The 27,360-nt window shown below is 41.3% G+C and overlaps 1 protein-coding gene across 2 annotated transcripts in view; it reads left to right on the top strand.

Moving 5' to 3' along the window:
• The window catches only part of ap3b1a (adaptor related protein complex 3 subunit beta 1a), a 55,201-nt gene that overhangs the window by 22,511 nt on the left and 5,330 nt on the right, over positions 1–27,360 (top strand). For both annotated transcript variants that reach the window (XM_030742841.1, XM_030742842.1), the window contains exons 17-26: positions 519–649; positions 2,402–2,564; positions 3,108–3,267; positions 5,264–5,414; positions 7,147–7,195; positions 8,156–8,259; positions 18,125–18,353; positions 22,318–22,402; positions 22,965–23,062; positions 24,334–24,472. In XM_030742841.1, the coding sequence (XP_030598701.1) occupies positions 519–649; positions 2,402–2,564; positions 3,108–3,267; positions 5,264–5,414; positions 7,147–7,195; positions 8,156–8,259; positions 18,125–18,353; positions 22,318–22,402; positions 22,965–23,062; positions 24,334–24,472 (1,309 nt within the window). The remainder of the gene's footprint in view (positions 1–518; positions 650–2,401; positions 2,565–3,107; positions 3,268–5,263; positions 5,415–7,146; positions 7,196–8,155; positions 8,260–18,124; positions 18,354–22,317; positions 22,403–22,964; positions 23,063–24,333; positions 24,473–27,360) is intronic.

The raw sequence follows: 27,360 nt of genomic DNA, 5'->3' as shown, positions 1-27,360 counted from the left end.
CTCATCTATTTCAGGCCTAGTGGCTCCATTTCCAGCAGTATGCAAAGTTGATTCAGGCTGAGGTTTTATTATTCTGCTGCGTGTGAAGGGCAGTTGGGTCAGAAACCTTTACCTCAGACTAATGAGATGGGTAAATTATTGAGCTATTGCTAACCTTTTTCCGACTTTCTCATTTAGCTGTCTTTTCTCTCTCCCCCCCCCCCGACATCAGAGAAGAGCTGCCTTCTACAACATTAAGATTCAAACTCAGTTTGCACTTACTGGATGTTTATAAATGTGTTAACCACTTCTGTCATTCTTAATATTCAGAAGTAGTCGTCTTCTTTTTTTTCCTTTTTTTTTAAAAGCACAGCACACCTCCGAAAGCACAGACACTGATTGTCTTCTTGAGCTGACCTTTGGCAAGGCAGAACAGGGAATGTGAACATGTGCTTACATAGACACAGGGAGGTGACAGTAAAGACCACAGTGAGGTTATTACACACACACACACTCATTTCTTTTTTTGGTGCTTTCAGATCGTGACCGTTTCCAGCTGGGCACCCTCTCCCACAGTCTTAACCTTAAAGCCACTGGATACCAGGAGCTCCCAGACTGGCCAGCTGTTGCTCCTGACCAGTCTGTGAGGAATGTGGAGATTGCTGAACCAGTAAGAAGTCCACCTTCCTTATACTCTCCTCATCATATTTGCTATTAAAGATGTGTGAAGAAAAACATGAATGAGGGGAGCCATCCCACTGTTGATGTTGACTTTTGGGCCAGCCAGCAGCAGACCCAATGTCCAACCTTACTGACTCTTGCAGTGCATTCACTTGCTGTTGAAAATACTAAAATGTGATCAAACTGATCACCTTAGGGGAGAAAAGTGAATAACCACGTCATTAACTATAAATTATTAGTAAATAATTAAATTCAAGTCAGCAAAAAGATTCGTGGTTTCAACCTCTCGTAGTTAAATATGTGCCGAAATCTGACTCAAGACAGTTTCTTCACTTATAGGCTCTCTGTTAACATTATACACACTTTTTAAGATTCATAAAGATATGTGAATTACATTTCATTTAATCAAAGCAATGCTTCATTATCAGTACCGTATTTTCCGGAGTATAAGTCGCACTTTTTTTCATAGTTTGGCTGGGGGTGCGACCTATACTCCAGAGCGACGTATATGTGACATTTATAACACATGAACCAAAATACTCCAGCCACTTGACATCTCCGTGAACTGCAGCTTTAAGCCAGTCTTGCGTAACCTGTGGGCGCAGTGGATGATGGATGGAGAGCACAGCTTAACGGCAACTGGGAGAATACGCCACCCAACTTTCCTGGAAGTCATTGGATGGATCAAGAAAACATGGGCTTCAGTGACAAACCATCCTGTTGGGATTCAGAAAGGCTGGAATAATTGGAACTGCAGCTGACGACGAGTCTGACTAACGCGACACAGAAGAGTAAGCGGCGCTTCGTCTACGGAGTGTACGGAATTGTTTAGAAGTGACACCGAGGATGAAGAATTCAATGGATTGATGGTTTGGTTAACTTGTTAGTATGTTCTTTATGCTATGGTTATCTGAATAACTTAATGTTACGTTAACATACTGTAGCGATTCTCTTAGTTAGAGAGCGTGTTGATGTTGTGGGATTTCGGACTGTTCGGGAGGTTCGTGAAGGCAGCATGGAGAGAGAGAAAAAGACCGAGAGCTTGCCTGTGTGTGTGTGTGTTGCTGTTCCGCTGTTGTAGTTGTGGTTGGCGTGGCTGTGGCCTACAGCAGCCGTTTTTCTGTTAATAAAGACGACCTTTGTTGTGAATATCGCCGACTTTGGAAGTGTGTTTACAACGTTACAATACCAAACACGTGTTCGTTGTGCGTCATGTAGCTAAATGTGCTACGTTAGCATAACGTAGGTGTAACCGTGTTCGTCCTGTTCTTTAATCCATTATTATTTTAAATTGCCGTTCAAGATGGAATTTCTGCTCTGAGTGTCGGATTCTATCAACCCCCCCCCCCCCCAAAAAAAGTGCGACTTATAGTCCAGTGCGACCTATATATGTTTTTTTCTTCTTTATTATGCATTTTTTGGCTGGTGCGACCTATACTCCGGAGCGACGTATAGTCCGAAAAATACGGTAAGTTAAAAACAAAAATTAAAGAGCTTTTTTTTTCTGAGGGTATTGATTCAGTATTGTTCTTTCAGCTCAAGCTTTATTATTGTTACTTTGTAGCAGCTAACGGGTGTCTTTAATTATTGATTACAGTAAGGAAATCTTAGTGAAGTGACCGCCAGTCACACAGTATGCAGAATTTGAACATCATGGTTATTTGTTGGAATCAGTGAAAGTCTGAATTACAAGTCTTGAATGCTGTAACTCGTCCATCTTCCCTCTATTGTGCTCATTTAGCTGAGAGAGTGGGCACCGATAGTTGGGAAGGCCAAACAGCCTAAATCTGATGACAAGTTCTACTCAGATGATGAAGACAAGGAAGAGGAAGGATCTGACAGCAGTGCCAGTGAAAGTGAAGACAGCGGCGGCAGCAGCAGCAGCAGCAGCAGCAGTGAAGCAGGTTTGTGTCTTTCTGTCCAGTTTAAAGTATAAATAGTTTTGCCCTTTTATGAGATTTTATGAGATGGAGTTAACGTTGCACTGTAGTTCTCAGCTGATGGTAATTAGACCATTAAGGTAATACGGACGCAGCTTCTGGGTCTGAAAAGTAAAGCCAAGTGCTTTAAACGTGCATTCTTTTTAATAGTTGATACCTGTGGCTGTAAAAAGACATCCCATCCTAGAGAAGTCTGAGAAAACAACTTTTGGACCTGACACTTAATGTTTTGAAGCACTCATTTCAGGTCATATTGGACTAAACATTCTGACAAATTGCAAAATCGACTTAAAGGAGTTATGCAGGATATGCTCATTGACTCATCTTAGCCAGCTCACCCAGCTACGAATATATACCATATTAAAAGCTAATAATTGGATGTCAGTACATTGAGTGGCTGTTGCTGAAGAAATTGAGACCATAAATAATATGAAAGTTAATCTCAGAAAATAATAAAGGCTTGAAATTGTCTTACTTGATATGTACACTGTCCATGTGTCTGCACAGAATCAGGCAGTGAGAGCGAGGAGGAAAGCAGTGAAGAGTCAGAGAAGACCTCCAGTGATTCTGGAAAGAGCTCCAGTGGGTCTGAATCAGATCAAAAAAAGAAGAAGAAAAAGACCAAGAAAGCACTGCAGAAGAAGAGCAAGCCTGCAGCTGCTGACAGGTACGCTGAAATCCCTGCTGTCTGGAGTCTGAAAGCATAATTTTTCTTCCCTGCAAATGTGGCGGGTCCAGGTGCTCCCTGCTTCTTTCTCTTATTCTCTTCCTGACTTTGCTAATTACACAGGTGTGTGTTTGCCAGAAGCGCCAGCAACGTACTCGGCAACAAATGTGCCCATAATTCTGCTGCATCCGAACAACCTCCATCTGTTCAAAGATTCAGCTGTTTATATCATCTATGTGGCCGTCCGCTTGCTGTTATCGTTCCTTCTGTTCAGTTGCAGTTTTTGCCCCCTAAAGCCCCCTCAGATATGTCAGGAAATTTTAAGAGCGTTATTCCTGACAGATTTATGTACATTAACACCGATAGCATGGATAAAAGATGCAGAATTTGACCATCTTCCTAAAACAATCTTTGGTCAAATTGAATGCGATTACTCTGGGATTTCAGTGCATCTTTGTGAGCTGGATGATATGCTGGCAAGCTGTACAGGCTTCCTTTTTTATGGACATCTGAGTAAATATTGATAGGTTTGTAAGCAACCGTTGTATTGTTTTTCTTGACTTGCATTCATGACGTGCATGGCCGTTTTTTTTTTGGTTTTTTTTTTAAGCTACTTGTTTAGCTGTGTGCTTAAATACTTGTTGTAATAGTGGAAACCTCAGATCTTTAGCAAGGTCGCTAGTTAAGTGTAGTTGGCCACCAGTAGCCTGTTACAATATTAATAGTTTTATATTACTCAAAATCATATACCGGTAAGTATTGAAATTATAGCATGTGTAGGTCCTCATAGAAAAGCAACCCCAGTAAAGGTTATTTAGTCCAGAGACTAAATCTAATTTTAAGCCAGTTTTTAAAGTCATGACCCTGAACAGTTTAAAAGTTTTCTGTCTTTGGGAGAGTCGCACAGGAAAAAAATAACCAACTTTTTTGCCATACACACCTGTTGTACTCTGTATACGCCATCCCTCACAAACACACACAGACACACTCAGGCTGGCAGCACTGCTGGAATATTGTTAGTCTGAGTTCCATTAACAAGCTAATCAATGAGAATTTTCCTCTAGTAGCGTAACCCACATTTACATGGCTAATGGATAATGACTTTTGATTGGTCATTTAACAGCCCGGTGTTACCAGTGAATGAGATTTGAGTCATTACTACTGAATATGCTCACGTACACTCTCTTACACACTAGCAAATTTAGTTTCTTATGCACTCTACTTCACTCGCTCATGAACACACAAACTCACACCGAATGTACCTGATTTCACTGTGTGACAGACCGCCGGCTGACCCTGTTCTCTCCATTAGAGAGTATAATTAGAGCAACTCACCCCAGTGCTCAAACACACACAAACACGCGCACACACACATACACACGGTAATTAGAGCAGCTCACCCCAGTGCTTCCACAACAAACACAGCATAATGCCCTCATTATGGCCCAGTCATTTCAGGCAGGGCCTAATCAGGCCCACAGTGATTTATATCACTTTTTCCTGTTCGCAGCAAATGAAATCTGTAGGCCAAATTAATACTGGCTTTTCATCATCGCCCAAGTTAAAAAGCCAGTTACCGTCACAATTCCCCTCATTAATTTAACGGCTGAAAATCCCAGGCAGGCGGAGTAAACACTCATTATCAGGACAAATTGAAAAGGGACAGCAAGAGTGAAAGAGAGAGGAGAAAGATGGAAAAAATCTTTTTGAGTAAATGCAGCATTGAATTAACTTCACAAACAAAAACAGATTGATCTTTGTAGTTCTAATCGGGGCTGAGCTTAAGAGTTGGATGAAAAAGAGGAAAACAATACAACCAAGTTTGTTTTGCCTGCTGGTTCCCAGACTGTGTGCTTAGATTATGTATGAGTGGAAATATGTTTCACCTTTAAGAAATAATGGACGGTATGATGTTGTTGTTTTGATTTTTGTTTTTTTTTTTTAATGCATGTTCTCATACTTGTGATGACTGAGCTCGTTTTCGTGTTTCTTCCAGTGACTCAGATGAAAATGGCAATGGACCTGTAGGCCAAGCTAGCAGCTCATCATCTGAAAGCTCCACAGACTCAGAGTCGGACTCTGAGGATGACTCCAGATCAGACTCACCCACACCACAGAAGAAGCCCGACGCGAAGGCGAAGCCCAAGGTGACGTTATGGTTCGGGGAACTGAGAGTATTTCGATTAAACTGAGACCAGAGTTTCTAACTTTTGAGATCACAGACTGTCAACAGCGTGAGTGCGAGTCTGCCAAAAATACAATGCATTGCTTAACATTTTCCAGCTATGGTGGCATCTCAGGTAGTTTGCAATTCAGTGATCGGGTATGAGACTTAAGGTTCACACAGAAAGCAACACAACAAGTGATTTATAGATTATTGCGCTACAAAAATATTCCTAATCCCTACTACTGCTCAAACACAGCACACAAAAAGTATGTTAAATAAATTCTAAAACAAACAGGTATTTTTGAAAAATATGTCTTAAACTTAATAATTTACATTTTAATGCAGTGTTAGTCTTGTAATAGTCCTCAGCTCGGGCTCCGGTCCTGTTTTTGATAAAGCTGGATCAGGTGACGCTTCACAGGTGTTTGTTTTTTCCTCTCATGTAGTTTGTGTTTGAATTTTCTTTTTTCTTCTCTTCGATCCGTTTACCTCTTACGTCTCATGCGTTTTCCTCCCCGCTGTTACGTAGTGGCTTGCTCTTGTGGGATCATAAGATCACTGGGAATCTCTCAGTAACCTTGCCATGGCTTTACCTTACAATGTGGAGTGCTTCAGGATAACTGCTGTTGAGAACTGGCACTATGAATTGAATAGATTTGAATTGAACTTGATATAATGTTGATATAAAACAATACAGGAAAATGCACCTTTGTCACGTAATGTTCTTCGCTGATGTAAGATATTATACGATATTTACAATGCATCATATCTAAACCAGTATAGAGGATGATATTAGGATAATGGCCCTGCTTTGTTCAGCTCTCTAAATATTAATGTGCAGTTCTCTCAGCAAGTTGTTGCTCTGTAGGTGCACAAGAGTGTTGAGAGCTTCTAAATCAGGATTTATATCGTGGGACATGATTTGGCTCCATAGTACCACCTTTATATTTTCCCTTGAAGCCTTTTATTTGCCCCCTTTCAGCCCCTCACAATCTTTTTCTTACCTGTTTTGTTCATCATATTATTTCTCGCCCTCCGTTTGCTTTTCTGCACTATGAAATTCTCATTTCATACACTTTGTCATTTGGGCATGGGTTATGAATTATGCATCTCTACCTTTCTTTCTACACCTCTCTCTCTGTCTCTCTTGCTCTATCACACCGCCCTTTAGTAACAAGGTTTCCGTCTCTATTACCACCACCAAGCGTCAGTCGGAGAAAATGTGATAAGATACGGCCTCTAACTTTATGGTTTGTTTTCACTCACATTCCTCACTCATCCCCCCCCCCTCCCCGCTCAGCCTGGGCTATGCAGAGTGGAATTTTATGGTTCTTTATGCAGTGTGAATGGTGCCAAGTTGGTTAGGAGGGTATGAAGAAAGTGATATGTTTAAACACTGTTTTACTGGGGCTTTTGTAGTGCAAGCTTCAGTTCCTGCTAGTCAACATCATACATGCCCGACTCGGTCGCACAGGGTTGCGTGTAGCGGTTGTGACACAAGAATCATGTGTAACCCGGTCACTGAAAATTCCAGACATGTTACACATAAATGCAGACACCTGCTGCTTTTTGGGGGATGAATCTGTTCAGAGAAACTGAAATATTTCAACATCTGAGCGGCGTGCTCACACCATTTCACTACTTCTGTTTTCTACTTCTGCTCTTCACCGATGTGAGTGGCTCACAGTTACATTGTTCTGCTTACTTTTTAGGTAGCAGTGAACTCCAAGAAGGAAGTCTCTTTACTGGATCTAGATGACTGTGAGTTTACCTGCAATTTCTGCTTGCATAAATCGCATTAATAAGAGCAGAAGGGTCCACAAAAAAAAGCTCTGTGTGTTTTATTTCACCACCCCCAAAGTGGTAAACGGACAGAGCTGATGAAGTCCTAGTGATGAGAGTTGAATTGTACCAGATAACGTTTGAGAGGTTTTCCCCGACTTACGTTGGCCTTTGTAGCCAAAGTTTAAATACTTACAGCACATGTGGACCAATGAGCAGCCTCCTCAGCTGAAAAACAAAGCCGAGGCAGAAGTGCCAAAATCTGCAATTCAGTTCAGTCCCCATACGCTCCCAGGTTAAAATGCCCAGCTTTGCAAAAAGCTGGTACAAAAAAAGGTTTTTATCCATATAGATGGTTTCCCACCTCATAACAAGTCTGAGTCAGGTGAATTTATTTATAACTCGTCCATCTGGATTGAATTGAATTAGGTGTCCCAACACATGCAGCTGTAGCTGATCAGTGTCTTCTCACTTACTGAGTGAGCATACCTGTAGCCTTTTTGAGTCTTGAATACATAAATAGGAAAAACATTTTGAAAAAATGAACTGAGTTTAGGCTGTACTGGTAACAACGTGGTCTGCATCGTAGTGCAGTGGAGGGTTAGTGGGATATGAATCAAGTTTTACTAAATGTCTATTGCATGTAATTTTCTGTCACTCTATTGATATTTATATCAATAGATATTAATTGAAACATGACTGTTCCACTTAGACATCCTAAAATATTTTTATGCAGCAGTTTATTCTTCCATGAATTCAAAATTTTAGTGGAGAAAAAATTGAACCCCCTTTAGTTGCTGTTTGTTGTAAGTTTTTGCCCCCCTACCCATGGAAGTATCAAGTCAGTCTGGTAGACAGCACATTGTGCAAGGTCTCCTTGGTAGCTTTAATAAGCTTTAAGTTGTTGTTTTTGGTCTCTGTTTTCTTTGGGTTCTTCAGTTTCTCCTGCACCCACCAACTCACCAAAGCCTTCAGTCTTCTCTCAAAGCCTGCTGTCTGACCTCGAAGGCCTTTCTCTCTCCAACGTCTCCTCCACCATCCAGGTTAGTACACGTGTGTGTGTGTGTGTGTGTGTGTGTGTGTGTGTGTGTGTGTGTGTGTGTGTGTGTGTATTAGGGACACACAGGCTGACATTTCCTCCGTCAGCGTGTGTTGAGAGTCAGTCGTTCCTTTCTGACATTGACTGTACAGCAGAGCAGCGTATGAGATGGTGAAATGAGCCTCACTCCCTTGTGGAACATTTCTGCTCCAGACGCCAACTATTGACCTTTTCTGCCTTGTTATATTTATAGCCAGTCAGGATGGTACAACAGCTCTCGCTGTTTCCTGTATCTCTTATAGTCTGTCTTTCTCACCCTCGCTGTCTTTTGCTCTTCCGCACCCTTGAACTCTATTTCTGTGTCTCGTCTCTGAGTCCACCCCCTCTGTTTCTCTCCACCTCTCTCGCTCTCCTCTCTCTCCTCCTCCTCTGTCACCTTCCATCTCTCTCTGTCAGATGTTGTGTCCCTTGCGTCTTCACGTTGTGTATATCTGATGGTTGACCTTTCCCAGTGTGACGGCTCCTTTCTCTCCTCAGTATGTGCGCGACTCTGCATGTCTGTGTATTTTGTATCGTGTCTCCCCCTGGGAGGAAAATGTCCAGACTATTCTTTCTGCTGTTGCTGTGTCTATTTTGTGTCACACAGCCGGCTCCCTGGTATCTCTGTTCTTTGACGAGGTTAGAATTTAATTGGATTAGATTAGTTTTGTTGTTTGTGGGCTCTAAGTAATGATTATTATACATAATGTTTTGATTACTCATAGGGGCATTTTAACATTACAGTGTAAGGTTTTGCTGTGTCTACACCTTGCTTTTGGCAAATATATTACAGTCCATCAATAAGCTATTGAGTATTCATTTTCAGTTAATAAATTGCTTATGTCAAATAACAGTTGTATATTTTATGATTTCAGTATCTAGTTCCACTTATTGTTTACTTCATTACTATATAAGAAAATAAGGCATCTTAATTCGAAACACAGTTATACAATTGAGGGTGTTTCTGTGTCTTTTTACATCAGTTAGTTGGGTCTTGCAAGTTAGTTTTTTTTTTTTTTTTTTCTCAACCATATCTTTCAATCTAAACATGATTGTGTTCCCACCAACTGAAGGCTAATGGAGGAGGGCCCTCTTGTACAGTATGTGCAGATTGTTTAATTTTAAAAATTAAACAATCTGTAGGGTAAATACCTACCTTCACATTAAGACTGAAAAAAATGACATGTAACTGGGTTCCAAAGCAAAAGCTTTCTGTGTAAGTATTAAAGTGTGAGGGAGAAAACACTTCAGGAAAGAAGAGCTAAAAATGCAAACAAGTCAGAACAAGCACTGCTTATTTTATATTAATTCAGTCTACATGAAGCTCAGCAGCGCTGCATGTTAGCTTACCTGCAGTGTTCGTGTTCAAGGATCCATATTGCATTTAACGAGTTATTTTCTACTACAGAAAAAATCTAATGTTGAAACTCTTTGTTGGTAGTTGAAACTTAATGTTGTCACTGTATCTCATTGCTCTTCTTCTAACTGGTTGATGCTTGCTATTGCTACCTTTGCCAAAAATGACCTCAAAACTGCTTTAGTGTCATTTCAGCTTGTCATGCATCTCTCTCTTTTTGTAAGCCGATGCGCCCGGTGCAGCGCAGCCAGTACTACATGACTGTGTCAGTCTCTACTGCGATTTCAAAGACGCATCAGTGCAAGAGCTCTGAAATTCTCAGGTTTTACAGAATGACAGTGGGGGGGGGATTTTTTTTTTTTTTTTAATTTAAAAAACAAAAATTCAGCAGTTTTGACTTCTTCTGCTCCTATACAGCGCTTTACTGCAGCTGATGGAGAGGGTTTTTTTCTGAGTGGTGACACCTATCGTTCAAGAGAAGACCTCTGGCACACCCTCAAGCACCAGTATAAATAGTGACATCACAGTTGGCATGCAACACAGTCAATATGGTGACCATAAACAAGGCATAAATTGTCTGGGCATGTAAGCAAAACACACCAAATATTTTTTAGTTGGCTACAAAGTGAATGCAAGAGTCTTCTTGCACAAATAGCATCTGAGGAACTGAAGACCAAGTGGATTGCTGTGATTTGAAACCAATAATCAAGGACCGGTGTGAGTTACTAGGCTTTCATACTGCTTATTTATTTATTTATTGCTAAACTTTTTTGCTGGCTTTTTGTTATCATTTTCTGATGATACATGTGAAAAATAAATGGCTATGATAAGAAGTAATTTCTTTAACGATGGCACAGTGCATTGTGCAGTGTAGTGACTTCTGAAATTTAAAGCTGTATGGATAAACACTGCAGCTTTACTGTTACAAGTCAGCAACTCCCTCTGGGCCACTCAGAGCAGACTGGGAGTTAAAGCAGAGGGTGGAGAGGTGTTACTGCAACGTACAGTATGAGACAAATAATTCCCTTTTTTAAAATTTATGCCTAGAAACGCAGTGAACCCACACAATTCCAAACATGTAAATGAGCTTAGTTTGGGCTCTTTAAAGAAGCTTGAAAAGTAACTTTAGGTCTGTCTTAACTTATTGTACACCCAATGTTGATAAGTGTGTCTGTGTGCCCACTCCCTCCTCTCTGAATGGCCTCTGCTGCTGTATGTAGCCTTGTGGTGAGTTGGTCTGTATTCTAAGTCTGCCCGTCAGTCCTGCCCGCCTGTCAGTCAGTATGATTGACAGCTGCTCTCAGGCCAGCATTTATGCAGCACAAGTCTTGTTAGCCAATCTCTCCTCCTCAGGTGAAGGCCAGGGAGTAATAGAGAATAGAAATGCAGATTAGAACAGGGAACTTTTTGCACATCAACATCTGATTTAGAGTCAATTCTATGCATAAATACATGATGGGCAACGGGATTCATAGACAAGGGTAAATAACCTCACCTTTATTCACGCACGCCCCTCCCCATGCATGCTCTTCAACAACAGCTCTTTCCCCCATACACACACACACACAGACACACACACACTGGCCCCAGTGTCATTTCTATTTCTCAGCAATCTGCCCACAGAGGCAGCGAGTCTGTCTCAGCTGAGCGCTCGGGCCTTTTTAGAGAATTACTGCATGGTTATCAAAGGCATTTAGATTAACCCTGGCCACTGTCTTTGACCCACCTCCTCTTCTGTCTCGTCCTCCTCTCCTCAGTTTCTGCATGCTACCGCTCCCTCTAATAACATTTTGACATTAGGATCTCTCACAAATGCCTCTTAAATCCCCCACCATCCCACCTCACCCCCAAACCTCTTCCGACCGCTGTCCGTGTGTGCGGCAGGGTGGCTGAGGCTGATAACTTTTCATTCATAATTAGCAGTCAGCGAATGGGGCTGCGCTGGGGGGAAATTGAACTGTCAGCGGCGGGGCGCGGGGCGTTTGACCCCATCACGCCCAGAGGGGGCCATCATAATTTGTTCATTTGGTGTCCATCAGGCGGACGCCGGCTCGCCCCCTCCTCCTCCCTCGCCTCCCTCCTCACCCTTCTGACCTCCCCGTAGTGGGCGCTCTGGGTTCACATCTAATTATGAATCAGCAAAAGGACCTCAAGCACCACGAATATAGAAGCTCCTGCCCTCCAAACCTCCTGCTGCCACTCAAACTGCAGAGATTGCTCCTTAAATAGGAATAAATGCCCACATGGAAACAGCCAGTTAGTGCAGCCAGCAGGTAGTTTGGGAAATGTTTGTATTTTAATGCAACTGTTTCAGCTGTTGTTTGCTTATTAATTAGTTAGTTTTGGGTGCAGATTTTTATCTCAAGGCATTTGTATTTGTATACAAGCATTTTATCTTATCTATCCGCTTCTGTTTGTTGCTGGGATTTGTGCTTTTCTGATGTGATTGAGGTTATGAATTTGTTCTAGCAAAACACTGATTTTTGCACTATATTGCCAAAAAGTATTCGCTCCTTTGCCTTCACACGCACATGAACTTGAGTGAATCTCATTCTTAATTCATAGGATTTAATATGATGTTGGCCCACTCTTTGCAGCTGTAAAAGCTTCAACTCTTCTGGGTAGGCTTTTCATAAGGTTTAGGAGTGTCTTTATGGGAATTTTTGACCATTAGTCCAGATGCGCATTTGTGAGGTCAGAAACTGATGCTGGACGAGAAGGCCTGGCTCACAGTCTCCGCTCTAATTCATCCCAAAGATGTTCTATTGGGTTGAGGTCAGGACTCAAGTTCTTCCACACCAAACTCTCTCATCCATGTCTTTATGGACCTGCTTTGTGCACTGATGTGCAGTCATGTTGGAACAGGAAGGGACCATCCCCAAACTGTTCCCACAAAGTTGGGAACATGAAATTGTCCAAAATGTGTTGGTATGCTGAAGCATTAAGAGTTTCATTCACTGGAACTAAGGGGCCGAGCCTAACTCCTTTTTCATACACTTAAAGCAGGTTTGGTTGTCTTTTAACTCAGTTTTAAGATTAAAAAGCCCAGCAGTGCTTTGCAGGAGTAGAATGTTTGGTTGACAAGTTTATTTGAACAAGAAAAAAAGTGACATGAAGAGGAAGAAGCACAAAAAAAACAACAACACACACACACAAATGTAAAGCACATGCAGTGGTTGCAGTGGACCGTGTTTTAAATACCTGGTTCCACTCCAAAAAAGTTATTAGCCTTATCTGTCTTCTCTGCAGCAGTGGCTAAGTTACGGGAGCAACAACAGCACAAACAAGAGTAGCCCACATTGCCGGTTGTTGCCGTAGACAGGATAAAAGATGGATGTGTCTTTGTGCCTGGAACGTGAAGTATTAGTTATCAGGGGGTGCCACACCTATGGCTGCAACTTAAGACCGTAAAAAGATGGAAGTAGGTAGCTTGAAGTCACCCATTAGTTTCTGACATCCCATTTTTGAAGCCTTGAGAAAAGCCACATTAGTTGCAAAAAAACCAGATGTGACATAAAGGGGCGGGTTTGACAGGGAAACCATATGGTCATTGGCTAATTATTAGTAACTGACAAGTTGCTACCCAATATGTGTGTGGTTTCACAGTCAGGCCTGCACCTTTCTCATCACATCCAGTTTTAAAACACTAAGATGGCAATGACGAAAATGCTCATCTTCAAGTTTCAAAGCAGGACTTCAAAAACCAATGAGCTGACGTCACAGTCGCTGCGTCCATCTGTTAAACTTTCTGTGATGGTTGCACATTTTCTGACAATGCCCTCTGCTGACATACATGGCTAAACAAAAGCTTTGCAAAGCACCGACACACAAACATGTTAATGTTAGCTTTTATTGTGAAGACTGTCTGGCCAAATGATTTCTTCCTACGAAAGATAATGTCCATTCTTGGAAAATATCCAAGTATACTTGGGTTATTTCCTTATTCTTTTCCCAGAGTCAGTCTATGCTTTTATCATCCACTACTAAACAATACCGTACATTGATAGTGATGAGCGAATGACCTGTGATTCATATGTAAATGTGCACATATTTCTGTTGGTATTTTTTGGTCCTGTGAAAGTTGCACCTTTTTAAAGTGTGTAATTAAACTGCATGCTTTAATCCTTGTATTTGGCTCTGAGTAGAGCTGAAATGATTCTCTGATTATAATAAGTCTACAAAAAAGGTTTCAGCTCACAATTTTAAGTCAAATGGTTCAAATTTGATGGCTGCAGCTATTAAATATGAACTTCTGCTTTCATAGTCTTCAGTTCTAATATTTTGATTTGATTATTGTTCAGTATATTAAGTATTAATACAGAAAAGAATCCGTTGCTGTTGAACATCTGTTAAATATCGTGCTATTACTAAGAAAGTGTTGACAGGCTGTTAACACTACTTGGAAAACTAGATGAAGGACACCTCTGTTTCTGAATAACAGTCCTCTATTATTGCTAATAGTCTTTAATGGAAAATTTCAAAATTAATCATTTTAGAATACCTAATTTACTGACAAATTGGCATAAATGAACTAACCTCTGTCTATATGCGCCAGAGAGACTTCTTGTTACATTAAAGTAGTTTTAGGAGGCTGTAGTAACATTTATTTAATTCAATTTGCAGTCAAGGTCTTTGTGACGGCCCTCAATTAATTGTCATCTCCTGACTGAAGGGAACAATTAGGCTCTAAAGTCAAACACATGTCCCTCACCTTAATCCTCACAACTCTTGTAGAGCATAATGGAATCCGGTGTCTGAAAAACAGAAATGGATTTTCAATATATGCCCATACATCTCTGTACGCCTTACACCGCTTTCTTTGAAATTGGCCTTCTAATACACACAGCACAAGGCTGCCCGGCTCTGGTTAGCCCTTTTGAATATGTCAGCGGGATTTTCAGGTCATTTGCCAAAGAGGATGCTGGGAACGTGTCGTCCGGGTTCTGAAGGTGACTGGTGTCTGTGTCATCCATCACGGGAGCTTCCTTTAAGTTGATGCATAATAGAGCCTCTCAATCAACTTCCTCGCTCATTGTCACCTCCCTCCTTCCTGTCCAAGGTGGAGACTGAGAGCCAAGCCCAAAGAGGGGAAAAAAAACAAGAGGCTGACAGAGAAGTCAAGGTTACGTTCCTCTCCTCTTCTTATTTACACTTGAGGTGTTATGGGCTTGCACTGTATAAGAGGACAACAATGGATGGAAGGGTGAAGTGGCTTGCGTGGGCTCTTGTGTCAGGCTTTAACTGTCCGCTGTGTCAAATTGGTGATAATAAGCAGTTTGAAACCCTGTCCTATCGCTGTCCGTCCCTCTTGTCGCTGCCGCCTGCTCGGGGCGAGGCGACAGACAGGACCTTGAAGCAGGATGTGTCTGTCAGGGAGGTAAATCTCTGTTGTGATGGGGTGGCAAACATTACGGCAAGCTTTATCGACACAGACCGCTCTGACACATCCAAAAGTGGCCCAATAAATTTGCAGGCTGGCGGTGGCGTGACGGGCGCTCGTGGGGGCAGAGCGGCGTTACAGCACAGCAACAAATGTTTGTTTGACCTCCTTTAGAGATGCTGGTCTGGGCACAAGAGACGCTGCTAGCCTGTCAAGAGGCTGGGGGTGATGGTGTTGCTGATAGAGATGGTGTTGTTTCTATCAGTGGTTATGAATTTGTAGATACTGGTGGCAATAAAATACAGAAATGGCCCAAAGCTCTTTTATTTATTTTTTTTAAACTATTGAAGATTTAAATATTTGGCAACAATTCACAGATGCTGTACTTACTTAATACTAATTATTTGAAGCCTGTTTTCAGCAATAGGTTGTTAAAGGTCAGAATTTACTCTGAAGTTTACTTCTGGAGGTACCTTTTTTTTTTTTTTTAAAGGGGGCTTTTTTTAGCCTTTCTTTGTTTCTGGAATATGTTATGTTGGATGCTCTTATTCAGTGTTCCAGCATTAAAAAGAATGAGGTCAGCGTTTTTACATTTATCTGAGTGAACAACAGCACATGCTTCAGACTGTTCTTGTTTTGGTGTCTACTCTTGTGCCAAGATGACATCAGCTCGGCATGGATTTACTTGCATGGGCCTCTCAGGCACAGCCAGAGCTCACGGGCACCGGGTTCTCTTTTTGGGCATCCAATCAAGAGAAAGTGGACTTTCAGGGGGTGCAGACCTTAAGGGGCATCCACCCAGGAAGCGATTTGCTCATCACGCATCATTTCGTAGCTGGCTGTTGGTGGCTAGTGGACACCTTCTAATGTATTTACCACCCTGTTATATGTCATTCAGTGGTGTGCAAAAAAATTTCAACTCTGATCCCGCCTGCTTTGTGTCCCCAGTGGTTATTTCACCCATCTTTGTTTGAAGTTGCTGAATGTCATTGAGTTGTTTTGCTTCCTGTGTGTATGCCCCTTTAATCTGCCATACTCCTTAGTTGGATAAAGCGTTTATTTGTGTAGTTTTTGAAAAATACAGAATATTTTTCAACCTTGCAGGAGCTCTTATTTCATGATTAAATCAGTAAATAGTTCAGAATGAATAAATGAATAAATTGAAAGCTCAGGTTTCACACTGCTGTCAACACTTGGTTTCAGACGGTTTTTTCAAACTTTGTGCATGATGTTAGAGAGGGGATATGCTTAATGGGGTCATCTCAGGCGCACAGCCTTGGTTAAAGGCTTGAGGTTGCCTCAAGCAGTAGATGAAGGGCTGCATGAATGCTCAGTGTAAGTTTAATAAGGATTATTCTGAGATGTGAATCATGCAAAGCTGCTCTTGTAGAGTCCGGGAATGGAGAATATGGAGTTGGGAGTGAGTGTAATGGGTCCCCTTCAAAGAAGACTTTTTATTGGTGTGAAATTTTCATGAAATTTATCTGAACTGTTGGACTTTTTGCTTTTCAGCATATTGCTACAAGAACACGGAGATGGTGTCTGATCTCTTCTGATATCTTTCTTGAAAGTGAGCACATTCAAACTCGTGTCAGCAGCTCTTGTGTCAAAGCGATTCTTCATCCTCACACGGCACATGACAAGGCGACCGGCGCCTTTTTACATTTCTCACCCAGCTGAGAGCATGCTGGCAGTGCGCGCAGCTTTAATAAAACATTGCACGCTGACACCACTCAGCACGACGAGCCCGCCTGTTTCCTCAGTTTCCTCGTATTACATTCTTAGGCATATTCGATTAGCTCATGTAGTTTGAAACACCTCGTATAATCATTTATTTACAGGATCTGTTTTTCTGCCGCTGCTGCTTATTTTTTTTTCATAAATATTTTTCTTTTTCTTGTGACGTGTTTTTTGAGTTTTTCTTTTTTTCTTCAGGTGATAAATAGATTTTTTCTCTGTACTCATTATCATTTGCACCAGAATGACATGCATCTGTTTAGGCTCTGTGCTGGTGTGCAAGTGTATTCAGGTGCTAATTGTTTCAGAGGGTGTGAAAAGGCTATATCTGTCTCGTGTTTTTAATTAGTGCCGTCATTCCAGAAAGAAGAACCTTTGACTTTTATTGACTGTTAAACTACTAAAAGCTGTCATACTTTTGATATGTTTTTTTTAACTTTGTATTTCTGACATAAATACAGAAGAGGTGTGTCTGGTGTTTATGTGCATGATGTTTTTGTTTTTTTTTTTTATAAACATCATTCACAGTGGGCTTGTGTAGCACTATTAGCTGATTAGCTGATTATTAGCTGATCTGTCTTCTCTTTGGAGAACCACAAAAAAACAAATCTCAGCCCCACTAGCTGTGAAAAATATTTATTCGAGTAATGAGATGTTTAATTTTTAGGTTTAAAAAAATAGACCACCATCCTCCCCTCCTTTCATTTCTGTATCTCTTTAAAGTTAATGCTGTTTTCTGCCTCTGAAAAGGTAAAAGCCCCTTTAAAAGGCCAGCGAATGGCAGGTTTGGCCCGTGCAGGCACTCGTGTTTCTTTTCATTAGAGGTTGTTTTTATTCAGCCTGGTTTGACTGAGCATCCAGCCCATTTTCATCTAACTGGGCTGATTGGGTGCATTTTTTTTTTTTTTTTAAATACACTCCTCTTTATCCTACAGAGTTAATAAAGGGAGGTTTGGGGTGGGGGGCGTAGCAGCGAAATGCTGCCTTTTGGCTGCTGATTGGATGAAATAAATTGCATGAATATAGGTGATAGGCAGACCTAGGATTCTTGCATTAATTTAGCTTCCTGTGTGGATGCATTTGCCCTGTAATGCACAAAGCCTAGCTGGGATTGTGTTGATTCAGAAAGCTTTATGCGGTTGGGTAATCTGCTGCATTTGCTGTTTTTTTTATCATCTGCTGTTCTATCCAGCAAGCTTTAGTTCAGCCCACTCCAAACTGCACTTTATTTCTCTAATGATCCGTTTGTATGATTCTTGTGTCAGCACTGTTTGCTTCCTCAAAATGACCCCAAAAAAACACACATATTTAGAACAAGTGGTATTTAACTATCTTTAATATATCCTTCCACTGTAGGTCACTACTTCATCTTTTGGCCCTTTGAAAACCTACGAGCTGCTTCACCATATGACAGGAAAAGGTCTGTCAGCCAAGTACCATTTCCCCAGGCAGCCATGTTTGTACCAGCCCAGTATGGTTGCAGTGCAGGTCATACTGACCAACAGCTCAGACCACACCCTGGAGGAGATCCATATAGGAGAGCGGAGCCCTGCGAGCCTGAACATCCACTGCTTTAACACCATTGGTGAGTGTGATTTAAGTGTTATACTCAAACACTCCACAGTGGGTCATCAACAAACCAAGTCAATGGTAAACACATTGTTTATATTTAAGCAGGATAGTTCACATTCAGCATTATCTTAAAATTAGACAGTCATGGATTTACAGCATTGCTAACAAAAGAAAAATTTCGAAGGTTATGATATTCTTTAATTCTTCTAAAATTGAAAAGGATATTTTCCAAAGAATGATGGTAAATTTCTAAGGAATCTACATCTTTGAGAATTTCTCTAGTGAAACTATGACTTTTATTCATTTTAATCTGTGTATAAAAACACAAAAAGTCATATATTGCTTCAGTTTGTGTATATTGCATTTAGAATTGTATAGTGTGAATTTTAACAGAGTAATGTCTCAAGTGATAGTGATCTTTGCACAACTCGACTGCATTTGTTGTTTAAGCTGCCACATTTTGGAAGCATTTATAATTCCCTCCTCCTCTGACCAAGCATCTACAATTTGGTGCTAATGATGTATCATTACCTGATGTTTTCTCCCTTAACTTGCTTTGTTGTCCTTCTGTAAGCTGTTATTTAGTTGCTGATGAGCAAGACTTCCTTCTGCTACTGCAAGAGTACAGCAGTCAGAAGGTGTGCGTTTCCAGGGATTTTATTGTGAAAAGTAAGGACAGGAAGAAGCCCTTTTCTCACACACAAAACAAATCTGTGGTGCAGATTTTGCTTTGTGTTGGAGTGGCAGCAATAATAAGAGCCGTTTGAATTCTGCAGATACTAAGGAAAGGTGCTTCAGTGCTTCCTTTATTGCCTCTTTTATTCATGGCGACGACTGTTCATGAAAACATAAAACTGATAACGTGGTGCCTATCACATCAATCCTTATTATAAGTGCATCTTCCATTTCTATAACTGTTGACTTTTGACTTTTCAACAAGAGTCTGTTAAGCCCACGGGTGAACTGTGAACATTGCACTGCTGTAATAATATTGGCTTCATGTAAAGTGTAGATGAAGAAGGTAGATTTTTTTTAAGCTCTCTAAATTAAGATTATCAGCAATATTATTTGATCAAAGTGTGTTAAAGGTGCAGTTTGTGTCAGTGATGTCTGTTGTTGTGCTGTCAGCCTTTTAGGATTAGCAATCTTTTTTTTAACTTCAGGGCAGCTCAGATGGAGGGAATTTTACTTTGGTAAAATAAGTTGCATTGGATCAATCTTCAGAAGATAAAATAATCATATCATGTTCCTTTTTCTTTAAAGTTCCAACCTTTGTTATGAAGTTATATTTTTCAGTGGTGGTTCTCATTTATGTAACCTGCATGAAGCAACACAGTACGATGCACAGTTTGTAATCGGGACATTTTAGTTTCAGCCTGGTAGATGTCCACCATCACATGGACTCTGTGTAAGTATAGTCAGATTCTCTGTGCACCACTCTTCTTTTCCTAAGTCCTGATAAATTCTTCTTCACACCTTTTTTTGACCTCATGATGTTTTCCATCGAGGTGAAGGGAAAGTTAGGCAGAAGCTAATTTTCAGGGTCAGCCAATTATCCATGATGGGAGAGGGAGAAGGGAAAGTTCCACTCTTAACATTTTGATTGTTAGGAGTACATCATCCAAGTACTCATAGTGACATGTATGTAATCGTATGTGTCACAACACTATTATGCGCTCTAAGTTTAAGCAGAGTTTAGTTGGTACTGGTTTTCTGATTTCTTTATTTACATAATTTTATTTTCTTGCTTCAAGTTTCTTAGTTTAAGTTATTTTCCCTGTTTAACCTGAACAGCTGTTTCCTTTGAGTCTGAGTTGAGGCCTCCTCGAGCCTGACCGTAGTCCAGCCAATGGCCAGTCAGTGATTGTTTCTCTGGTATTAACCAACGAGACTTTTTAATCAGAACAGCTTTAGATGTTTTTCAGATTGTGTAGTCACTCCAAGGTTGTTTTTTTTTTTTCCATGCCATTTTATATCACGCCACATCATAAAAGATGTGAAGTAGTATTTATATCACTGAGCCCTTAAATAATACTGTGGCAGCAGTGTAGGCGGTTTGTTTTTCACTCAGTGGGTTGACTACTAGTCTAGTGTCTGGATAAGAATTCCCTCGTCCTTGGTCTAATGCGTAAGGCCGCTCCTGATCGTTCAGTGACTTTTAGCAGTTTCTGCAACTGTGATTGTTTTTACAAACAGATATTAATGGATGTCATTAAAAAAATTGTAAAAAATAAAATAAAAATCTGATCAGCAAAGGGCACTGTCTCATGCACCCAAACAGCCAATGTCACTTCAGCAAATCCTTTTTCTCGTGTATCAATCATTACAAACAAACATACACTCACTCTTATTGCCCTCACATGCTCTAGTATTATGGCTACACTCAGTATGATAGACTTTTTCCCCCATTTGTGTACAGACACAGACATGCACACTGATGTGCATTCGAGCATGTTAAAACTGTCAATTCCTGGGGATTGATTGGGCATTGAAGGAACTCGAGCAGCCAAACAGTGTCTAATTTGGATCGACTGAGCCTGGATACTGTGAGTGGGCGGCTCGACTTAGTTTGGATAAGTTTGCAGAGGATGAATACAGACAAACCTTAATGTGTGGTGAGAAAAATACATGACACAGAGTTTGTATTTAATATGAAATCTTGCCCTTTGGGTCTAAGGTACATTACTTTCTGCTGCTCATCACACGTGAGTAGTATTTGTGATTTGTTCACTGTTTACGTTCTCCGACACATTCTTGTTAATTCCTTTGGAACAGCTGTAGGTTTCCTGATATGGCCAAACATTTAATGTAGATTATCCCCCCAGATGATGAGATATACATCTCATGTTCTCTCTATGTAACATTTAAAAAAGTATTATTTAAATGCAGTTTTCTTTCTGTAGGCCTTTCCTGAGTAATTAGGAGGTTGGTCCCGGGTCTTCTGTAATTTCTTTCTGTTGATGCCCTTTCTTGTGATATGGGATCAAACTGGGAAGTGAGGCAGCTAATGTTAGCTGGCTTTAGCTCTGGTTTTAGAATTGTGACCTAATTGCTTAAAAAACTAGATGGCAGTCTCCTTGTGACCAGGAAAAATGAATCAATTTTTAGCTGTTGGAGACCGATTGCTAATAGTTGTGGTGACCAGCTGGTCAACCAGGGATTGAGCGTGTAACACCTTCAAGCTCATGGTGACCACTGTGGTCGCTGGCAACCTGTCTCCAAACAAGGTCAACAATTGCAAACAGATTGCATGTGTAATTGCCAACTGGACCCCATTCAGTTGCAAACTGACAGCAGACTGACTCCATCTTATTGCCGTTTTACAAACCCTTTACATGAGTTTGAGCCTGTTTATGAAAAGCTGGATTGGAGGAGAGTCTATGATGGCTCTGTTTTCACAGAGTTTCCACTTGCTCCTCTCTTCTGTCTGTTGAAAGAGTTATACAGTAAAACAGCCCTGCTCCACAGAGAGAGAAACATAGGCCAAGCAGGGAGGCATGGAGGATGTTTCTGTCTCTCTGTGTTCTTCTCATCGTTAACCTCCCGCTCCTCCTCCTCCTCCTCCAGCAACCCCTCACATTCAGCTGTCCGGATTCACTCTTCAGCATTTTTGGCTTTGCTTAACTCTCTTCTGTCTCCCTCGCCCCATCTCTCTCTCTCTCTGTGCCGATGCTCTCGTTGACAAGCCTGTTGTTTTGAAAATATGCTAGTCCTTCATGCTTCTTTCTTTTTTTTTTTTTTTTTTCCTTTTTAAACTGAGGCTGAGGTGTGTGGAATGAGATTGAAGGATAGATCTCTCACACACGGTGGCCTTGCTTTGTGAAGTAGAAAACACAAGTGGTGTAGATGCCTGTCTGTTCCACTCTGCTGCTGCCCCACCTCCCCCTCCTCCACCTTCCCCACACTGCACACTGTGCCCTTGTCACTCACTCTTCCTTTTCTCCTCTCGTCTTTCCTCCCCTCTTTTCCATTCTCAGAGCGCTTGGAGCCAGGGGCCTCTGTGACGGTGTCCATGGGCATTGATTTCAGTGACTCGACACAAGCGGCCAACTTCCAGTTGTGGTAAGACAACCTGACATCCACTCATATTCAGTCAGGTGCCCCCCCCCCCCCCCCCCCCAGGCCTTCCATTGTACATCTTCTTCACAACCTTTTTTCTGTTCCTGTTCATCATCACAGCACCTTTACATCTCTCTCTTTCTAGTTTCTTGTTCCTTTTTCCTTTCTTATCTGTTCTTTGTTAATTTTCCTTTTCCTACCTGCTCTGTGCCAGCACTCCCAGGTGAGACATCAGCCAAAATTGATCCCAGTTTGCTGGAATAACAATTATTCTTCCAGTAATCAGCCCGAGCCCAATCAACCTGCTGAATGCCATTGGCACCGCTGCGCAGCGGATCAATAGCCTTATCAGAAAATCTGTTTGAGATTGGGGGGGGTCAATGTGGCCCAAAATGCCATTCACACAGAGAAACATTTCATACACAAACCAGGCATACATACACACGAGTGCACAGAACACCTTTGTGTTTGAATTCAGCTGCAGAGCAGAAAGCACTTGCAAGAATCCAGTTTTACTCTGTAAATAAGTAAGTTGCTACTGTGGTGTGTGTTTCTCCTTCCTCAGCACCAAGGAGGACCAGTTCAGTGTTTCCATCCAGCCTGCTGTAGGAGAGCTGTTAATGCCCAGCACCATGGCAGAACAGGACTTCTGCAAGGAGCAAGGTGAGCTACAGTGTGACGCAAAGATCATTGTCAGATGAAGAGATGAAACAAGTGCTTTTAGGTGGAAAAAGTCAGAACACCAAGACACTAGAGCTATATTTTTAGGTGGAATAGCGATTCATGATATATGTTGATATTTACAATAAATGTTTTATGTACTTTCGGAAAACAATACAGTAAGAAATAAACCATAATCATAGATCATATTTAAAGGCCTTTCTCAGTCAGGAGCCGCTGCAGGTATCAGGGAATTTTACAAGGAAACCATGTGGAGTTTGTTTGAATGGAGGGCTGTGGGTGTGTTAAAGTAGCTGGTAGCTGCAATCAGGAGCTCTGAATGGCTCAGAAACTAAGCAGACACAGTCAGAAGAACGAAACAGACTGTAGCCACCTAAAGGAAGCAGTACGGGTTTAAGTGTTCACTGTATTAACTGCTTTCAGACAACTCTTTCTCAGAGGGAGGTGAACCCGGTACACTTCATTAGACTCTATTAACAAATCAGTAATTTTGCCTCACAAATAATGATAAACTTGGCTGCCTTTGATTGGTTGGTTATTTTGTCATTTTGTGCCTTTGGTGTTCTGATGAGTTCGTTAGGGTTCAAACGTGTTTTTAAAAAAAAAAAAGCGTCAACACCAGATTTCTGCTGGGTAAAAAAGTCATTCACTAATCAGCATTTCCTTCCTTTTGTTATTAAAGGACAGTGCTTTCTTCTTTGGGGCACTTAACAGTATTTCCAGCACATACAAACACCTGTAGAAGTACATGCTGTTATAGCTATTGAGACTGGAGAGTATACTCATATCTGAGCCATCAGTGTGCTCTTAAGTGCCTCCTAAACGCTGTGCCTGCATTAATTAAGTTTCATTCACTGTGTTTTTCCCCCTTGAGTGCCTCTGAACTGCATCAGACAAAAGGATAAAAAAAACAAACAAAAAAAAAAAAAACAAGTTGCTTTTCAGGACCATTTTCTCTCTAACAAATTCATCTTCTGTAAACCAAATGAGTGAAGTTTAATTCTTATAGTTATAGATTTTTAATATATTTGTCTTTCATTTCTACCGAACCATTCATTCATTTTTTTTTCAAACTGCTCGTTGCTGAGTGTACATGAAGGCACCATTTCATTGTGAAGTTTTCATCTTGAAACCTGATTCCAGAGTACTTGACAGTCAATATTTTTTTATGTGTGAAACACTTAATTTTGCACTTACTGGTACATGATCAACTGTATTCTTGCAGTTGGCTAAACATTTTTGCACCTTCTCAGGTAAGCTGCAGGGGATGAATGAAACTGCTGCAACCATCACCATGGCAACAGCTAATACTTCCAGGCAAGCCATCAACAAACAGGTCCTGTCTGTAGCCAATGTAGGAGAAGTGCCATCCAATCAAAACAACTTCAGCAGGTAAAGGGACGCACTCGTCATTCACCTCTCTGTTATTATCCAGCTCTTTTCTTTTTTTTTCCATAAATTGGACCTGCAGACAGATTTATGCACAGAATTTCTTATGTAGGCACTATGATGGGAACGCCCTTCATCCACCAGATCAGTACAGACTGATTCAGATGGCCAAAGGACAAGCTTTGAGTAATCTTAGATAGTGAGACTTTAACATTGGGCTAACATTAGGGTTGAAGACCACTGCTAAGTACTGTTATCCAGTAGTGTGGTTATTCCTACAAATACACAGTACTCAGGAGTCATTGAGGGCTTATTTTCAGGGGAGATAACAAGGGTGAGTATTAGTTACATAAAATATAGCTGTCGTGACATCACTCTCTGGATTGTGGAATGCCAGTTTAAAGCCCTGAGTTTGCACATGGAGCACAGCAGCAACTTAATGCAAATAGGCATGATCAAAATGCTCTGCTGAACTTCAGTCTGAGCGTCAGGATGAGGAAGAAAGGTGATTTTAAGCAACTTTGAATGTGGTATGGTTGTTGATGCCAGAGAGTCTGGTCTGAGTATTTCAGAAACTGCTGATCTATTCCACTCAGCCATCTCTAGGGTTTACAGAGAATGGTTCAAATAAGAGAAATTATCCAGCGAGCAGCAGCTCGCCGGGCGAGGATGCCTTGTTGATGCCAGAGCAGCCAAACTGCTTTAGCTAATAGAAAGGCAACATAAACCCAGATAACCTCTCGTTATAACCACGTTATGCAGAAGAGCATTTCTGAATCAGCCTGGGTGCCACTCCTGTTGGCTAAGAACAGGAAACTGAGGCTGGAATTTGCATGGGCTCAAAATGGGATAGTAGAAGACTGGAAAAACATTGCCTGGTCTGATGAGTCTCAGTTTCTTCAATGATATTCAGAGGGCAGGGTCAGAATTTGGTCTAAAAAGCATAAAAACATGGGTCCTGTCTTGCCATCAATCACTGGATCAGGTTGTGGTGGTTATGTAATCATATGCGGGATGCTTTCTTGGCACGTTCTGGGCCCCTTAGTACAGCTGAACATCTCTTAATATCATAGCCTACCTGAGTGACCATGGCCATCCCTTTGTGACCAGAGGTTTGTTTGAACATGGATCCTGGTGCTCAAACAGCCTCCACGGTCACCAGATCTGAATGCAGCAGAGCAGCTTTGTGATGCGGTGAAATGAGAGCTTCACGTCAGGATGTGCAGCCGACTAATCTGCAGCAACTGTGTGATGCTGTAATTTCTACCTTGTTGAATCTGTGAAGAATGTCATCAAGAATTAAAGTAGTTATAAAGACAAAAGGAGGTTCATGATGAGAATTAAATAATTGATGAAAATAAGTTATAAAAAGAAAAATGAGCCATCAGGTTAAAGTAAGTACATTTGAAAACATTATAATTAAGCTGTATTCCCAAAAAGCCAAAGGTTGATGAGAATATTTTTTTTACATTTTGATTGGAGCGTTGCATGGCTGATTAGTTTTCCGTTTTATTTCATGTAATTTTTAAAAAACAAACTTATGAGCAAATCTTTCCTCAATAAAATGTGATATTTGCGCAGCTAACACCAATAATAATTCCTCATATCAGGACACTCTGTAAATCTTACTTTGACACTATTTGTGAGTTGCGTTGCTCCTGGGCGGCCGTTGTAATTGCATTTTAGGCAGAGTTTGCTTACACAGTGTGTATGTGGGTGTCACTGAGGGAAAGTGTCTGTCTGTCCCCAGCAGGCTCACATAGACATGCCAGGGGAATGCCCTGAGAAGCCTGGCTGTGTAATTGGTGTACACAGAGTGTGCTAATGAGCTTCCTCCTCTGTCACGCACACCCGAACACCTGATAGATAATTACACCTCCCTCTCTCCCTCTGTTTCCTGCTCTGTCTCTCTTTCAGTTCATCTCTGCACCCCCATCTGTCTCTCCCTCCGCGCTGCTGTCTCTCTTTCACTTCCTCTTTGTCTTTCACTCCATCCCTCTGCAACGGGCACCGTGCTCCGACCTCCTCCCGGTCTGTCTGTTAATGCCTCCCTGTGTCTCTGTCTAGTCGTCTCTGAATGATCTTGTGCCTGCGATAATTTCTTTATGGATTTAGGCCACAATAGAAGAGAAATGTTGGAGACACGGGATAAATAAGGGACAGCAAAGAAGAGGGAGACATTTGCACAAGGGCACAGAGAGCTGAAAGAGTGAGTGGAAATCAATGTTAGCCAGTGGGAGAGACGTGCATCCAGTAAGCCCATACTTCATTCAGAATAACCAATAGCTCAAATGACTCCATGCTATCAATCTCTGTCCTGCTTTTGTGACTACTGAAGAAGAGGACAGTGTCCCAGCATTACCCCGTACCCTTCCAATAATAAAGACGCTCTTCCATGCCGTCCGGTGCTGTCCTTATGGTGACTACCTCTTCCACACTTCCTTCCTGTGGAGCTCTATCTAATGGAGAAGGTGGTCTTCTCAGTCCTTGTCTCCTCAAACTGAACCCACAGGTTTGACAGGCTGGTCTTTGAGAAGTGGATAGATCTGACCTTGTGGATTTAGTTATCACGTTTATACATATGAATGGGAAAGTGTGTCCAAACTTTTGACTGCATATTTCATTTAATATAATGCAAAAAGTAACTGACATAATTATAAATTGATATGGTTAGAGTACTGGTAAATGTGTTTATACATAGTGCTTTTCCAGTCTAATCTGAGCACGCACACACACTGATGAATGCATCGGGACAGTTGGGGTTCAGTATGATACAGAGTGGAGGAGCTCAGGAAGTGAACCACCAACCTTCTGGAGGAAGTTTTCGCTTTACCTCGTGAGCATCTGCATCACTAATGTGAATAATAGATTTTTTTTTCAATATGGATTTT

This window comes from Archocentrus centrarchus, chromosome 12 (genome assembly GCF_007364275.1).
Source record: "Archocentrus centrarchus isolate MPI-CPG fArcCen1 chromosome 12, fArcCen1, whole genome shotgun sequence".
Classification (NCBI taxonomy): Eukaryota; Metazoa; Chordata; class Actinopteri; order Cichliformes; family Cichlidae; genus Archocentrus; species Archocentrus centrarchus.
This window is presented reverse-complemented; position numbering and strand designations above follow the sequence as displayed.